General features: G+C 42.2%; 1 protein-coding gene across 1 annotated transcript; it reads left to right on the forward strand.

Moving 5' to 3' along the window:
- The first annotated feature begins 501 nt into the window (after positions 1–501).
- PECR (peroxisomal trans-2-enoyl-CoA reductase) lies at positions 502–16,450 on the forward strand. The gene is made up of 8 exons (XM_035128277.2): positions 502–674; positions 2,220–2,353; positions 9,171–9,336; positions 10,994–11,075; positions 11,845–11,941; positions 13,165–13,272; positions 14,522–14,633; positions 15,779–16,450. Exons 1-8 carry the CDS (start codon positions 533–535, stop codon positions 15,865–15,867), a joined length of 930 nt encoding a protein of 309 aa, XP_034984168.1. The 5' UTR covers positions 502–532; the 3' UTR covers positions 15,868–16,450.
- The last annotated feature ends 1,136 nt before the right edge of the window (positions 16,451–17,586 follow it).

A 17,586-nucleotide genomic window follows, 5' to 3' on the forward strand; every position in this document is an offset into this window, starting at 1 on the left:
GCCTCCCACCCACCCACCCTCCCTCTCACTGCATGAGCGCAGAGAAGAAAGCCACGATTCCCTCTCTGCGCGTCGAGGAAGAGCCGGAAGAGAGGGGCAATCTCCCCCTCCCACCCTCCGTCCCTCCCTCTAGCTAAATGCAGGCAGCAGGGGAGGGGGCAGCCTTTTGTGTTGCGAGGTAAAAAGTGGGAGGGGGGAGAAACGAGGCCGCCACCCCTTGCGACCCTCCACCCTTTTCTCGCACGCATGCAATAGGAGAAGCTGCGCTCCTCTTGACAGCCCACTGGGTTGCACTGCGATGAGGACGTCCCGCCCCGTCGGGGCTGCAAAGCGGCACCAATAATATAACAATTCTAATGCTAAGAATACTCTTGAATTGATGCTGCTCCTGCAGCCTGCGCTTGCTTTGGTGGTTTAATTCAGGAGGAGGGGGAAAGGGGGCGGGGCGATGGGTCACGTGGTGCGAATCCCTCCTCCCTCCCCCTCGAAGGCTGCTGGTGGCTTTGGAGACCTTGGATCTCTTGAGACCAAGATGGCGGCGGCAGCGGCGGCGTCTTGTGGCGGCCACGGGGGTCGCTTTCTGGCTTCCGGGCTGTTCCGCAACCGGGTGGCCATCGTGACCGGCGGGGGCACCGGCATCGGCAAGGCCATCACTGCCGACCTGCTGCAGCTCGGTGGGCAAGGGGCGATCCGAAGGGGAAAGAACCAAAGGGAAGACCCCGGGGACTCCCCCCAAAATATGGCGTGAACCAGGCGGGGTACCCTCGCTGCGCGCACGCATTCACACGTCCCCTTGGGAGGAAATAGCGGGTTGGTGGTAGACTTGGGCTGCGCCGTGTCTTCTCGTTCCTTGTTGTCAACAGGACTGGCAGGAATTCAACAGGTGTGTTGAATTCCCAGGGGCTTAGCCAGGGGGTTGCAGGCTGCCAAATTTTGCAGCATCTGAAGTTTTCAAACCATCTTCAGAGGCACTCCTGCATATAACACATCGCAGTAATCTACCCCAGAGGTTCCTAGAGCAGTTAGGCTACCCTAGTCCACGAAAGCTCATACCAAAATAAAAACTTAGTTGGTCTTTAAGGTGCTACTGAAGGAATTTTTTTATTTTACTTCGATCCAGACCAACATGGCTACCTACCTGTACCCTAGTCCAGATAGGGTCACTGCTGGGCTACCAACTAAAGCTGATGGAAGGCACTCAGTGCAACAGAGGCCATCTGAGCCTCAAGAGACAGCAAAGGATCCATAAATATTCACAGTATCCAAGCTATGTACAGTACCTGCTTCTTCAGAGGGAGAGTAACCCCTACTGTGTCTTGATAAGCTAGTTGTTTTTATATATATTTATAATTATTATATTTATATCCCATCTTTTATTCAAGGAGCTCAAGGTGGTGTACAAACTTTTCTCCCTCTGCATTTTATCCTTACAACAACCCTGTGAGGTAGGTTAGGCTGAGAGACAGTGACTGGCCCAAGGTCACCCATTGAACTTCATGGCTGAGTGGGGATTTGAACCCTGGTCTCCCTGGTCCTATTCCAGCGTTCTAACTACTGCACCACATTGGCTCATCATTCCCTTTTGCCCCTGTCCTAGAGGATTAATGTCTCTTGTTAATCAGTGATATATAATGTCAAATCCAGGAAGGCAGATAGTGAACTCTGATTCTCTAAGCTGCACTTGTAGGTGATGGATAACTGAGCTGTAGGGAAAGTGATTAGCAGTTTGAAAAAGAGCTGGCAATATTTGTGTGCTTTATATGGGTCACACCAGGGAATCAGGCCATGTCACTTGTGTGTTAAGTAGAGCAGGCACTCATCTGCTTCTGAAGATTATGTACATAGTTTGTGGCTTGAAAGATGAATGAAGTCATAAACTAAGGGTGGGTGACTTTTTGCCATTGAAAGTTGTTTTACTGAAACACACCACATTTTGATTAACACATGGTGTGTGTACATCCAAATTCTGAATGCCAAGCCACAAATGATAGACCTCTTCATTTGCTCATCGAATGAAGTGTCCATAAAATGCCCATCATTCGTCCATTCTGGTATAATTCAGAATGTTTTTCAGAACCATGTTATCTGCGACACAATTGGTCAGTTTATTAAGTATTTTATTTATTTACTTGATGTGGGGGGCACGTGCCCCCCTGGCTATGCCTATGAATGCAAGACTATTAATGTTTAAAACGCATTTCCCCCCTCTTTTTTGACAGGTTGTAATGTAGTCATTGCCTCCCGCAAATTTGACAGATTAAAATCTGCAGCGAACGAGCTAGCTGCCAAAATTCCATCCACAGTTTCTGCCCAGGTTACCCCTGTACAGTGCAACATTCGCAAAGAAGAGGAGGTAAAAACAAAATACTTTTGTGCTCATCTGTAGAGTGGACAACTAGTGTCCTGGTGCACTGGAGAATACTTGCTTTGAGTGTATTTTACACACACACACACACACACAAATTGATTACAGTATATTTCTATGCTGCTTTTAATTCAAATGAATCCCAAAGCAGCTGGTAGTTCACAGTATTTTGCGAAGAGGTCGTTGTAAGAGTAATACTCTGCGATGGGAAAAGATTTACATCTGGCTGCATAATTGTTTTTAATGTTGTACGTCACTAATAACAGCCTCCTTTGCCAATGTTGAAATGACTTCTGAAGAATGTAGATTTTGCAGGCATTGAGAAATGTACACATGTAGGTGCTTGCATCTGGAGATTGGATCTAGAAGCCAGCCACTTTGACTTAAACAGTGCATCTGGGTTATTCCGAAGAAAAAGGGGAAAGGCCACTTATTTTTGGTGACTTTGTTTTATGAGGAAAACATGTAACCTCTGGCTGTTGCTTTGACTAAGATAAATTGTTTGTTGCTTTCCCTAAATCATTGTAGTTTTTTTTATTTCGTGTAGCTTAGAAGAGTCACCCGGTCTGATTATGAAAGCGGTAACACCCAGTTGTTTATGTTGTTAAGGTGTGTTGCTGGTTCTACTTTTAAAAAATAATTAGGGAAGGGCTTTGTAAAAGAAAGTTAATGTTCCTTTTCACTAAGAGCAAAGCATTTTTTTGTGCATCTACTATCCTTTGTCACTATGATCCATTTAATTATTCAGAATCCAGACTGCAATGCAATATCTGGGTCTGTCTGAAACCTCAAGTGTATCTGGAATTATTTGTCTCACATTCATGAATAAACTTTTAAGATTTGGTGTTTGTCATAATTTCCTTTCTTTTTGCATATGCTTCTGGGTTTTCTAATCCGTGATGGTGGTCGCTGGTTCTCCTGGTAATTCTTTCAAAGCCCTTCCTGTTTGTAACCTGTCTTTTGAAGCTGGAGGAAGACATTTTCTCTGGGTTTTTTTTTAAAGAGTTGCAGGCAGTAGGGTTGTAGATGCTTGTTTCTTTTGTCATGGTATTGCGGGGTTTCCCAAACTTGGGTCTCCACCGATTTTTGAACAGCAACTCTCATCATCCTTAGCTAGCAGGACTAGTGGTCAGGGATTATGGGAATTGCAGCCGAAAAACAGCTGGAGACCTAAATTTGGTAGTGCTTAAACAATTACTAGCTATTTTAAGCAGTGCCAATAGCTAATGGGGGGCTAGCCAGGTTTTTTGCCCCGGGTGAACCCTCCAGAGGGGTGCCATTGAGGCTCCCAGCCTCTTCCTCTCTCTCTCTCTCTCTCTCTCTCTCTCTCTCTCTCTCTCTCTCTCTCTCTCTCTCTCTGTGTGTGTGTGTGTGTACGCGAATGTGTGGAGTGCATGTGCTAAACTGCATCTTTGACCCAGGTTTTCACCCCTGTTTTAGGGAAAGGGCTGTAGCTCCTTGGTAAAGCATGTGTGCCTTGCATGCAAAAGATCCCATGTTCAATCTCCAACATCTCCAGGTTAGGATGGGAAAGACTTGCAGTCCTGCAGATTCATGGCCAGTCAGCTGTAGGCATTGAGTTTTTATTTTGATTATATATTTTGTGGTTTTATATTTTGATTTTGTTCTGTGAACGGCCCTGAGACCTCCAGCTATAGGGCGGTATATAAATTCAATAAATAACAACAACAATTTTGAATAAGGAAGCCAGGTATGCTCTATGATTAATCAACGGTGTCATATCACTTTCAAATTCTGCTTTGTCAATAATAATAATAATAATATTAGAAGAACCATCTATTGTCAGTCTTCTGCCTTCATCTCCAAATAGTGTTCCTTCTATGAAAAATAGCCCTTCCTTGGTTCTATTTTAGTTCATTCTGCCTAAACCACTGCTTTCTCTTTACCTTTATTTCATAACTGGGCTTCTGGAGTGTCTGTGTCCCTGATCTGCAAAAGGAGATTCACATAAAGCATCCAGGGAATAACTTATTGAATGCCAGTTTCAGAGTCTTCATCTTTACCCTCAGGGGCCTCCTTGCATTCTTTTTCATAAATAATTCTGCTTATTGGCACAGGGCTCCTGAATGCTGTGGAGTCTGCCAGCTTCCTTTGTTAAGAATACAGTGATGCTTCATTGTACCCTCTGTGTCTCTTAGCTGTTCAACATCCTGTAGCCGCCAGTCCTACCAGGCTTGATTGTCTCTCCTGACATAAAGAACATAAAGCCATTGAATGCTGTCATGTGTAAAGATGACCTCAGTTCTCTTTTCTTTCCAGCCCACCCCACACTCAGCACCAGGAAATTGAATCTGGGTTGTGATAAGATGGCAGTGATGAGATGTGCTCCCTGTGATTATTTAAATGAATAGCCTTCCATATCATACTTGTTGCTTTTAGAGGAGTCATCGGAACTACAGGCCTTTGGACCAAAATCTATAAATAATGTTACCTACTAGTAGTGATGAAGCCACAGATTTCATAAGAAAACTCTTGGATCAAATACCAAATGCTTAGTATTCTGTTTCCAATAGTGGCCAGCTAGATACTTTTGGGAAGTTTGCAAACAAGCTATGAAGGTAACAGCCCTTTCCTGTTGTCTCCAACTTCTGGTATTGGAAGTAGTTTTCACTTAGGTATTGTATCTATTAGGTATGAGGGTGATAGTCTTCGGTGGCTGGGGAAACCCAGCCAGATGGGCGGGGTATAAATTATTATTATTATTCTTAAATTGTGAAATAAGGAAAGAAAACACCATGTTTTCACTAGTTTAGTGATCTTATAGCTAATCATAGCAAAACATCAAATTCTACATATAAATTATTACATTCATGCGGTGTAAATTGCTTCAGTTTAATAACAATTCCTTTTGAAGAGGGTGCTGCTTCAGCAGTGTACAAAGTCTGGTTATCGACATTGTTACAAGTCTCCAAAAACCCTGAAACAATAGCTTCCGTTCCGAGTGGAAGGGAGCTCTCTTGCATTCATAAGTTTGACTTCTGAATCTCGTAGTAGTTCTTTATTCCCAATGGAAGAAAGGTGTCGAAGGGTGCAGGACTGCAGCCCATGATGCTCTCTGAAATATTCCTTTTTTGCTAATGGGGGAAGGTTGAGTGATATTCTCTGGGCGATTTTTCTTCTTAAACAAAGCAATTTAGGCTGCAAGCCTAAACAAACTTACACAGGAGTGACTCCCATTGAGCTCAGTGAGGCTTCCTTCTGAGTGCTCTTGTGAAGGATTACACTGCTCATGATTTCATAGTCCAACATTTACTGAAGGGTCTTAACCATTAATATGGCTCTCCATATTGAGCATGCAGTGCTTGCATAATTTCTTAATACTCTGTAAACAGCCCAGCCTTTTATCTGTAATTCTCATTCGGTGGCTATGAATGGCTTTGCAGTATAACGTGATTGGACTCTGCCGCCGGAGAGTGTGTGGATTTAAAGGTTTCTTGTGGCATGTTCCCTGAATAGGCTGGATTTTCTTCTAAATGCATTGTTAAATCAGGGTTTTGTAATTTGTTGCCTATCCAGACTGGTGCTGGGAAATGCATTCAGCTGTAGCTAATCATAATTACTGTAAATATCAAATCCTGTGTATGAGTTGCTGCATTCTTGTCTAGTGCTTGAGGGTTGTCTCCATAAATATTCTGTTGAGTGATCTACTTTTTTTATGTGCTACTTTGTGGACTTGCCCTTTTGTATTTCTTGATTCCTCATTTTCCAACTAGAGTTAATTGTTGTTCTTAACAGGGCACTGATATTTGCTCTGTTACTCACTTATACTGATTTTTCTCTGGCTTCTCCATGTACCTGGAATGTGTTATGTGCTAATATGCAGCCTATTTATCTCCCTTCGTAAAACAAACTCCTGAACACACTCTTACACTCTAACCCAGGCACCCCCAAACTTTGGCTCTCCAGATGTTTTGGACTACAATTCCCATCATCCCTGACCACTGGTCCTCTTAGCTAGGGATCATGGGAGTTGTAGGCCAAAACATCTGGAGGGCCGCACTTTGGGGATGCCTGCTCTAAGCCCTTCCCTGCTGCCCCCTTAAGCCTCTTTTAATATAAGTAAAACATGCCATTTTTAGAATTATATAAGGTTCTTCCTGATCTCCTTAATGTCTAAAAATATCAAAGCTGTATACAAAATTACAACCTAAAAAAATTGAAATGGTATCATAAAACATACAACAAAATCAGTAGAACAGTATGATAAAAGAAGGAATTATGTAATATCAGGATCCCATCACAGGCAAAATATTTGCATTTATAAGTAATCTGAAACATCTGATGGATAATGCTTCACATATGGCAGAGGGTAGGGAATTCCACAGTACAGAGATGATTATAGAAAAAGACAGTTTTGGGGTCACCACCCTGTGATATATTCTGTAGGATGTGTTTCCATGATTATCATTGCCTCAAATGTTATACTAAAATGAAACCTTTTAGTAATATATGGCTCTTGTTTTTCTAGAAGAGTCACACACAGTTTCTTGTCAACTTGAGCTAATTCAGCTGTTAATCTTTGTATCCAGATTCCCAGATTGCACGCCTCTTTTTAAAAGGAGTGCACAGGTATGAATTTATACCTATGATGTAACACCTGAAGCAGCCCTTAGCTGTTGGACAAGGGTTTGTTCTGCAAATTGCCTAGTATTAGGCATCATTATGGGACCCAGGTGGCGCTGTGGTTAAACCACTGAGCCTAGGGCTTGCTGACCAGAAGGTCGGCGGTTCGAATCCCTGTGACGGGGTGAGCTCCCGTTGCTTGGTCCCAGCTCCTGCCAACCTAGCAGTTCGAAAGCACATCAAAATGCAAGTAGATAAATAGGAACCGCTACAGCGGGAAGGTAAACGGCGTTTCCATGTGCTGCTCTGGTTTGCCAGAAGCGGCTTTGTCATGCTGGCCACATGACCTGGAAGCTATACGCCGGCTCCCTCGGCCAATAATGTGAGATGTGCGCGCAACCCCAGAGTCGGTCATGACTGGACCTAATGGTCAGGGGTCCCTTTACCTTTACCTAGGCATCATTATAAACAAATATTACGCATTTATAAAACTTCATCTTACAAAAATGTAAGGATTTTTTTCTTGCATTTTTGCAAGGGTGCTGGTCTGATTCTGCACAAAATCTATGCTGAAAGAATTGTACCTGCTGTACATGCCTTGCTAAATATTCAAGAATGGCATATCGCTTTTCTTTGACAGGGCTGTATAGACTGTGACCGCCACTTCAGCAGAATGTTGCCATTACAGTACAGTACTTGATTTGGGTAGCTGAGGATGCTGCTGGAATAGCATTTTTTTTTCCATATTTTGCTTGGCAGGGATCCAGACCCCTTGGATCCTTGTGAAGACCATTGGCACAGATAGCAGAAAGGAGAGACACAAACTGATTGGATAGTAAGAATAACTTCTGTGTTGCAATGCATTCTTCTTTAAAGCACAAATGTATGTTTGCATTAAGGCAAGAAAGCAGCCTTATTTTTAATCCTCGGTTTTTAAGAGCTTTTGCCAAATGCTCTGAAGGTCAGAGGTGAGTTTGAAACTCAGGACGCAGGTGGAAAGAAAACTGGCGCTGTTGGATTAAGAGGAGAATGAAACCACTTTTTCAAGTCTGCCCCAAAAAGAACTTTTTAATGCAGCTGGAAAGGGAAGAGAGCAACATGCTTCATACTGGTGGAAGTTGGTCCATTAGAGCAAATTGCACCCTACCACCTGCCATCAGTCAGCCCCCACCTGCATGCTTTCTTACTTACCACTGGACTTTAGTTTCACCTTCTGGGCTTTAGTTTCATCTTCTGATGGGAGTTTTAGTCTAAAACATCTGCAGGGCACCAAGTTGAGCAAGGGTGGTCTCAAATCTCAGAAATGCTCGCCCAGCTTCTCTCTGAGCTTCTCTCTTCTATCTGTGCCAAGTGGGCCTTGCTTCCATTCTATAGGAATGCATTAATAATTTGCATGCTGCTGTTTTCATTCATAAAATACAACAGATTGGTTGTACTCCCTTGATGACATTGGGAACTAGCAAGACCTGTCTGCTGGCAAAAGTCTGTTTCACACATGACTTAAATAGAATATTAAAGGCTGCTTGTTCATTCTACCAGTGCTACCACTGCACCATAAAGTCTCTACTTTATCTATCTAACTAAGGTTTAGGTACATTTGAGGATGCATGTTTACTACTTCCAGGATTAGATATAAAATAACTATTCTAATATCCTTTATTGCAGAAAAGCTCTTTTTCATTCTTTGCAATATTATGCATGCCATTGTTAGGAATATCATTTCATGTTGTGTTTGATAAGATGCTCGTGTCAGTCAGCTGTTACTATATGTTAAATTTTGTAGGATCATAAAGTACTCTGAGACATTCTATAATCTAGATTTAAATGTCTATTTTTAGGAAGTTCCAGTGGACATTAGACCTCTGGCTGCAATGTTGTGATTTCTTTAGTGTTCACACTGTTTTATCAGCCCCTAACCTTTTTGCAAGAGAAATATACAACATATGTTGTTGTTTAGTTGTTTAGTCGTGTCCGACTCTTCGTGACCCCATGGACCATAGCATGCCAGGCACTCCTGTCTTCCACTGCCTCCCGCAGTTTGGTCAAACTCATGTTCATAGCTTCGAGAACATACAACATATACGAAATACAAAAAGAAACCACTACAAAATAATCAATTGTTTTTATTCTGGGCAAGCTTGAATAATGAATGTGGAAATGACTAACACTCAAAGGCTACTGTGTGCAGACTTAGCAACTCAACTTCTTTTACTATTGGTAGGTAGAGGCACTGGTGAAATCAACATTGGACCTTCATGGGAGGATAGATTTCCTGGTCAACAATGGGGGAGGCCAGTTTCCTAGCCCAGCAGAAGCAATTAGTTCAAAAGGCTGGCATGCTGTGATTGAAACCAACTTAACTGGGACCTTCTACTGCTGTAAAGCAGGTGAGCACTTGGTGTACACCGGAAATAAGTAACTAAGCCACCAGAAGATGTTTTCCTCGTATAGCAGCTCAGTCTGTTTAGCATTGGCATGGCATGTTCTTCCTCTGCTGTCCCCAGAAGCATTATAATTAGAAATTCAGAGAACTTTGGGATTCTTCCTGGGCTCAGCAGGTTATTAAAGGACTCCAGGCTAAGTTGTCACTGTTAACTAGGTTTGGTTGAAGTTGGGTTGCCAGGTTTGTTGAAGCTCAGACCCTGAGATGCAAGGAGGAGAGGTTGGGGGCAGGATGAAGCCTCTTGAGCCAATGATACAATAGCCTGCTGCCTTGATTTTTGGTCTTCAGTCTGAAATTCTGTTTTCGTAGAATCTTAGAGTTGGAAGGGACCCGAGAGTCATCTAGTTTCCCCCTTCAAACCCTGGGAAGAAGGCTGAAATCTGACACCCCAGGTCAAACCGTGAGACCTGACAAGCAGTTTCTCCCCCTGACTAATTTACAACTAGAGGTGGAAGAAGCAAGGAGATTCCTTGACTATTTTTCCCCATGTCTGCAGATACCTAGTGACTAGATGATAGATTTACATTTGAACGCTGATACTGTTTTTGGCATGGGATGCGGGTGGCGCTGTAGTCTAAACCACAGAGCCTAGGGCTTGCCGATCAGAAGGTCCGCTGTTCGAATCCCTGCGACGGGGTGAGTTCCCGTTGCTCGGTCCCTGCTCCTGCTAACCCATCAGTTTGAAAGCACATCAAAGTGCAAGTAGATAAATAGGTAGCGCTCCAGCGGGAAGGTAAACGGTGTTTCCGTGCACTGCGGCTTAGTCATGCTGGCCACATGACCCGGAAGCTGGCTCCCGCAGCCAGTAAAGCGAGATGAGCGCCGCAACCCCAGAGTTGTCTGCGACTGGACCTAATGGTCAGGGGTCGCTTTGCCTTTACCTTTACTGTTTTTGGCACTAAGAATTAGTGGGTGACGGGTGAGGCGGCAGGATCTTCCTTAAGGCTCCAGAGCAGTTTTTTCTAGAAGGGAAGGAGGTGGGGGCTGGAGCAAACACTGGATTCTCCAAAAGCACTGTCAGTTTGTTCTAGTTCTCCATACTTTGCCTAGAAACATTGTGCCTGGGTCATCAGGCCTAACTAGTTGGAGCCATTTTCTTAGGCAGTAGTAGACGAATTGGTAGCAAGATGGGCAGGTATCCTTTAGAAACAAAGGAAGCTGCCTCACACTGAGCCAGACCTGGTGCAGCTAGTGCAGTCTTGCCTGCACAATGACTCGCAGTGACTTTCCAGGATTTCACAAAGGAGACTTTCCCGGCCTTTTCTGGAAATGCCAAGGTTTGAACCTGAAACCTTCATGCAACAGATGCGCTGTCCCCTGAGCTGTGGGTTTGTGTTATACAGATAAGTATCAATAGAGTTATAAGATGTGCATTCACTTGTGGTTCTCGGGTGTATATTTGGGTTTTATTGTCATTGCTGCTTCCACATCTAAGCAACATACGGCCCTGTTGATAGCAACTGGTTTTGTCAAGTTTTCTAAGCCTATGGAAATAAGACTTGAGACAGATTTCATTCCACTCATGTGTTTACTGTAATCTTTGCACACCATTTTCCTGGCAATATAAAAGTGTTCACAACCATTCTTCTGTGTCTACCCAGTGTACAATGCTTGGATGCAGGATCACGGAGGTGCTATTGTCAACATCGTGGCTGATGTGTGGAAAGGGTTTCCTGGCATGTCGTAAGTCTGCTATCAGTATACAACGTTTCTTTTTCATTACGATACACAGTCCCCTTGCTTTCACCTAAACTGCCGTCCTTCTGAGTAGCCGTGTGCATTTGAATGGTAAAACGAGATAGAACAGCTGATTCCCAATATTTAACATGCACATTCCTTGAGATTCCATTTTAACAGAAGTCTTTGAGCAATTTGGGACTAAATTGCCCGTGCTTATAATCCTCACATATTGTCAACAACTGGAAGTTGTTTCTGCAACGTTCCTACAGAAGACTGAGACGTCTTGAGGTGCAAAGTACAATTTTATTAACATCCTTGCACCTCAGAAGTCTCAGTCTTCTGTAAGCCATGCTTTTTTCTCAGTCAATGCCTATACTTTTATAACTTCTTGTTTATAATTTGATGAGTCATACAGAATGCTGTTAACATTATTGTGAGCTTTTCGTTGGGCTGGAATAATTGGACAAACACAAAATATTGAATTTTTTTTTTTTTTACTGCAGGCCTTCAGCCAGCCTTTGTTCACTATTTGTGTTAGCACTGAGTTTGCAATTAAGCTTCTAGAATGTCAGATATTGCTAACTTGACTGCCCTGTTCTACTGAGATTTGTTTTGGATTTTTTGGATGCTTCTCACGAGTGAACCTAGTTAGGCTTGCTAGGTGTCGCTATAGTTACTTCAAAGCATCCAGTCTTCATGGAGCTGCCCCTTCCCCCTTTCTATTTATTGATGGAAGATAATATTGCCCTTTTAAAATTTCCTTCCCTCACAGACACAGTGGTGCAGCAAGAGCCGCAGTCGATAACCTGACCAAAAGCCTAGCCATCGAGTGGGCCCACAGCGGAGTCAGAATTAACTCTGTTTCCCCGGTAGGTGACAGAAACATGTGACCAGACCAGCTTCGGTGCCCGTAAGGGAAGAGTCAAATTAGTACAGACTAATTTGTTAAATGATCATTTAGTTTGGTTTAGCTGAGACAGAATAAGACATTTCCCTACCATCACATGCTAGCTGCACAGTGGGTCATAATTATTGGAGTCTATTAAGGATTTTTGTAGTTAAAGCTACTAACAGTTTAGGGAGGCTTTTAATGTTTAATAGACTACTGTATTTTATTTTTCTGTTGGAAGCCGCCCAGAGTGGCTGGGGAAACCCAGCCAGATGGGCGGGGTATAAATAAATTATTATTATTATTATTATTATTATTATTATTATTATTATTATTATTATTATAAACAGCATCCAGGGTTTTGGATGGGTCTTAGGATATGGAAATGGAGGACAAGACTTTATTTATTCATCTATTTAGCAAATTTATAAGCTGCTTCACAGACTGAAGCCGCCAAAGCAAACTACAACAGTATAGAAATGTGATAAAATGCAAGCTCCAAAAACAATAAAACAATTTCTACACTGTTTATCTTCCTTGAATGACTGGTTCACATTTCAGGGAAAGCCATCTTAAACAAAAACGACTTCGGTACATGCCTAAATATCATGATGCAACGCTTCACAGAGATTGAGTGGTTTATAAAAGATTCAAATAGTAAGTGCCATTAAGCCAAAGGGAGAGAGAACAATTTAGTTGAAAGGAATAGAACTATACTTTTTGGTGTGTGTGCTTGGTTTTTTGTTTTTTGTTTAAAAAAATACTTATCATTCTACCCCATCCTTCCTCCTGCAGGAGACCATTGGAAACATACATAATCAAGAAAATACAAACGATTAAAAAAAGTTTTAAAACAGTCATGCAAACAATAATACCAATAAAACAATTTAAATACATTATACAGTGGATTGGGCCATCAGCCTCAGTTGCCATTATAATGTTTTTTCCTCAGGGTGAATCCTGCACCACACAAGAACAGAATGTTGTGTTGGGAATTGTGGCATATGCACAGCCCTATTTATTGAGGGAATTGTAAGCAAGTTAAAGAGCCAAGATTTTGAATGAGAGCTGGAATTTATTTGTATCCCCCCCTCCCCAACAGCATAGCTCTGAATAAGCACCTGCTTTTCAGTGTAGAGAGTTCAATGTTACTGTGTTAAGCATTAATGGAGTCTTACAGTGAGTCTGTCCTTTTCTTCATAGGGAGTGATATTTTCAGAAACTGCTGTTGCACATTACAAAGATGGTGAAGAACTGTTTAAAAACTCTGTCCGAAAAATCCCTGCAAAGAGATTAGGACTTCCTGAAGAGGTATTACAGTATTTCAACCTAAAAGTTCCTTTTTGGCACTGAGGGTCTTTACAGATGATTGGTAGTGGCGCCCGCCCTGTGGAACTCCCTCCCACCAGATGTCAAGGAAATAAACAACTATCTGAATTTTAGAATACATCTGAAGGCAGCCCAGCCCTGTTTAGGGAAGTTTTTAATGTTTGATGCTTTATTGTGGTTTTAATATCCTGTTGGAAGCCTCCCAGAAAGGCTGGGGAGGCCTGGCCAGATGGGTGGGGTATAAGTAATTATATATGTGTGTGTGTATGTACCTCCAGTTGCAGACAGGATACGTTCTGGAGCTCCGGTTGGATCCCTAGGTTTCCGCAACTGTAGGGACCGCTTCTGTGCATGTGCGCACGGTGGCAGAGTGCTTCTGTGCATGCGTGTGGCTCATTAAAGCGCTTCTGTGCATGCTCGTGCAGCTAAACACTTCCGGGTTTGCCGCTTTCACAACCCAAAATTTACATTACCCGAGGGTAACGTAAGCCAAGGTGCTACTGTATGTTCATACAAAAAAAAAAGTTTATTGGAGTACTTTTTAAAGGGCAAGCTATGTGCCTGTAATTGTATAAACCTAAAATAGGTATCCTGATTATGCTGTACAGTAATTATGTTGTATGTACCATCCATACATCCATGTATGTAGCAAACACCACATTATAAGCCTGCTGGTTGAACTTGCAGAACTTTTGAATGTGCAGTTTATAGTAGAACCTTGCCAATTTTGAAGGTGATTTTTGAGTCCTTTTAGAATAGATTGTTCTGCTGACATATCCAAGCCAGCAAAGCATTGAAATGCTTAGTATTTTACTGTCCATAAATACTATATCATTTTCTTTTTGACTTGAACATTTTGTATTTAGTTAAATATTCCTGTGGACCATTGGTCAGTAATCTTCTGTAATTGATCAGTAATGACTTCTGATCTAAGAATTACTTTCAGATAGAGAGCTAACAGGAACCCTTTTCAGAAATGTGCATTCAATGGGTGCATGAAGGGCTGGTGGCACTGTTGTGGTAACTGGCTCTGTGCTTATCAGTGTGCTTTGGCACCCTGATTTTGACATACAAATGCATAGTTTGCACATGTGCAGGGCAGAATCTATGCACTACTGCCTTTGTTGTGATGAATGCATGAAGCCTTGCCTGCGTTTTTGAAAAGTGCTGTGGCATGGCAGGCATTGAACACCTGTAATTCACATAAGTAAATGTCTCGAATCTTTATAAGGTATCTCCCTTGGTGTGTTTCCTGCTGTCTCCGGCTGCCTCTTTTATCACTGGAGAAACTGTGAAGGTTGATGGTGGGCAGAGCATATATAGTTCCCCATGGGAAGTTCCAGGTAAAAAAAACCCTGCTTTTTAAAAAACTACTTTTTAACAAGTTGCTTGTTCAGTTACATGCCCACCCAGGGCCTGTTTAGATTTCTTACACTCTTTTTGTGGAAATCAACACGTTAGTTTTATCATAGTTTAGTCAACTTTGCAGTAGCTTGATAATTTAGTTGTGAGTCTTTTTAGGTCTAGCCTGGGATTATAAAGTAATACAGCTCACTGTAATAAAAGGATTTCTATACCAGCCAGTCGGGGCAAGTGGTGCTGTGAACATTGAATGCTTGCTTCCCTAAACTATATGCTCAACCTTAACTTAAAGGTTCTAGTATTAACCCATGGCTGCCTTAACTCTCATGACATTGGAATGGGATTGGTAAAACACACTCTTGGGATTACCCCAATCTTAGTTATTGAATTGTCATATAGCTGTCTTACAAACAACAAGAAGCTACCTTTTTATAAATTTTTTGAAGGATTTTAATACTGTAGACAACAAGGGTACATACAATGTCTCTGTTCTCAGTTCATAGAGTCCTTTCTATACTGTAGGTCAGTTACATTCAGTGTGAGACACTGCTGCCATAGAGATTATGAGGTGGCCATTATTTTGACAAACAACCTTTTACTTATCAATGTCACATCTAGTTTTTCCCAGATCTTCATGTACTGAATCCAAGGCTGACTAAAGATCTGTAGAAATATAATTTGCCTTTTTGGTGTTTGAAAGATTTTTTTCAGCCGAAATGAAAATAAACTATGCGTGGTCCGTAGCTTTTTCTTCTAGAATCTCTTCCTTATACATGTTGGAAAGACAATGCTGTCATTTGGATCACTGTAAATATATAACATGATAGTTTTTGGAAAGAATTGGATAAAAGGGTGTTTGGAGAGCATTTCCTTTAGCCCAGTCTTCCCCAACCTGGTATCACTATATATTTTGGACTATAATTATCATTAGCCACGCTGGTGGGGACTGATGGAAATTGTAGCCCAAAACAATGGAAGGGCACCAGGTTGGGAAAGAGTGCTTTACACTTAAAGGAAGTTTTCTTTCTTTAAGAGAGCTGCTCATCGAGATCTAGCTGGGTTAAGGTGAGATGAAGCAATGGCTAGCTTTTGAAGGTAACTGTCTTTATCGTATCCTTTCCCACAGATCATAATAGATGGCCACCTGCACCAGATGGAGATAATGCCAAAGCACTCAAGAAGATACTTTCAGGAAAAGCTTTGTCAAAGCTGTAAAACAAAGAAATGGGGTTAGCCCCCTTCCATGCCTGTCAGTGGATAAATGCTGCCTTTCAGTAATTGATTGCAATCTTGAGCAGGCATCCCCAAACTTCGGCCCTCCAGATTTTTGGACTACAATTCCCATCATCCCCGACCACTGGTCCTGTTAGCTAGGGATCATGGGAGTTGTAGGCCAAAAACCTGGAGGGCCGCAGTTTAGGGATGCCTGATCTTGAGGATCACAGCCTCACTGGGGTAACAAACTGTGCCTTAGTTTTCTTCTTATGATTCCTCTGAAGAAAGTCTTCCCAGAACCAAACAACTGTCAACATCTGCTGCTGCTAGCTTTGATGTAAAAGGGTAAATGCATCTCTCATGACCTCTGCTTTTGCAATTTGCACTCTAAGCTCCGCTCACTAAATCACGTACATATGCTGCATTAATAAGATGCTGAAGTGAATTACAGTTCTGTAGCTTGCTATCATCACAGCCTTTCTGGTTGCCATGCATTGATTACTCACTTCTGCCATAAGAGTCTTTGGCACAGCTCCCAGAGCTGAGAGATGTTGGTGCACAATAAACTGGTGGTTTGTATCTATGTTCAAAGTTGTACAGTATTTTACCTTCAGTGGGAGTAGGCAGCATGGGTACTAACTGCCACTTGAAAACATCTTTAGGTGAAAAAGGTAAAGGAACTCCTGACCGTTAGGTCCAGTTGTGGACGACTCTGGGGTTGCGGTGCTCATCTCACTCTATAGGCCGAGGGAGCTGGCGTTTGTCCACAGACAGCTTCCGGGTCATGTGGCCAGCATGACTGGCCAGCGAACCAGAGCAGCACACGGAAACGCAGTTTACCTTCCCACTGGAGCGGTACTTATTTATCCCACTGGAGCGGTACTTATTTATCTACTTGCACTTTGATGTGCTTTTGAACTGCTAGGTTGGCATCTTTAGCCTGTACTATACTTTAAAAGTTCAGAGGTTCAGAAAGGGAAATGCCTTCATCTTGTACACATGGAGAAAACAATGGCAAAGCTTCATTTTGTTTGCATGTGTTACAAGATAGTTTATTTTTCTGAACTAGCACTGCTTGTCTTACACTGCTTGATTTGCAAGCCTTCAGGCTGGTATGTGCCATAGCTGCCATATTGACTTAATTCTAGTGCTTAGAGAAGTTGTCCAGAAACATTTTTTTCTCCAGAAAGGAGCTGAACTTTGGAGAGGTAGTAGATGAAGAACTGAAATGTGGATGCTTCATTATCACTCCAATTACCAGAACCCAAGGGGGGGAAGAAAAACCATTAGAGTTATAAGGGGAAAGCTCATGTTAGCTGCTTTTAATGAATTGCATTTTATATATTTATTTTGCCAAATAAAAAAGAAAATTGGCAAAATGTTATCCTGCCAGAGTGTAATACTTTGAAGGGGTAGTTTCAAAGCCAAGTTACTGCACATCTTTAAATGTTTAGTATCTTTGGCTGGTTCTTGGGAGTCTTCATTTTCCTCTAGGGTGATGTGGAACCATCAATAGTAGTGTAGTAGCAAAAAAATGAATGGAATCCTTGTCTTCCCTGATAACAGTGCATCTTTTTTTCACAATTGACTGCTGTTGTGACAATTAGGAAGTTTGCATCACCCTTTGCAAACACTGTTAAACAGCGGATATCTATCAGTTTTGTATTTATGAACTGTCTTGTTAGTAAGGAAATACTCATTTATTTGAACATCCATGCC

The sequence above is a fragment of the Zootoca vivipara genome, chromosome 1 (assembly GCF_963506605.1).
Source record: "Zootoca vivipara chromosome 1, rZooViv1.1, whole genome shotgun sequence".
NCBI lineage: Eukaryota > Metazoa > Chordata > Lepidosauria > Squamata > Lacertidae > Zootoca > Zootoca vivipara.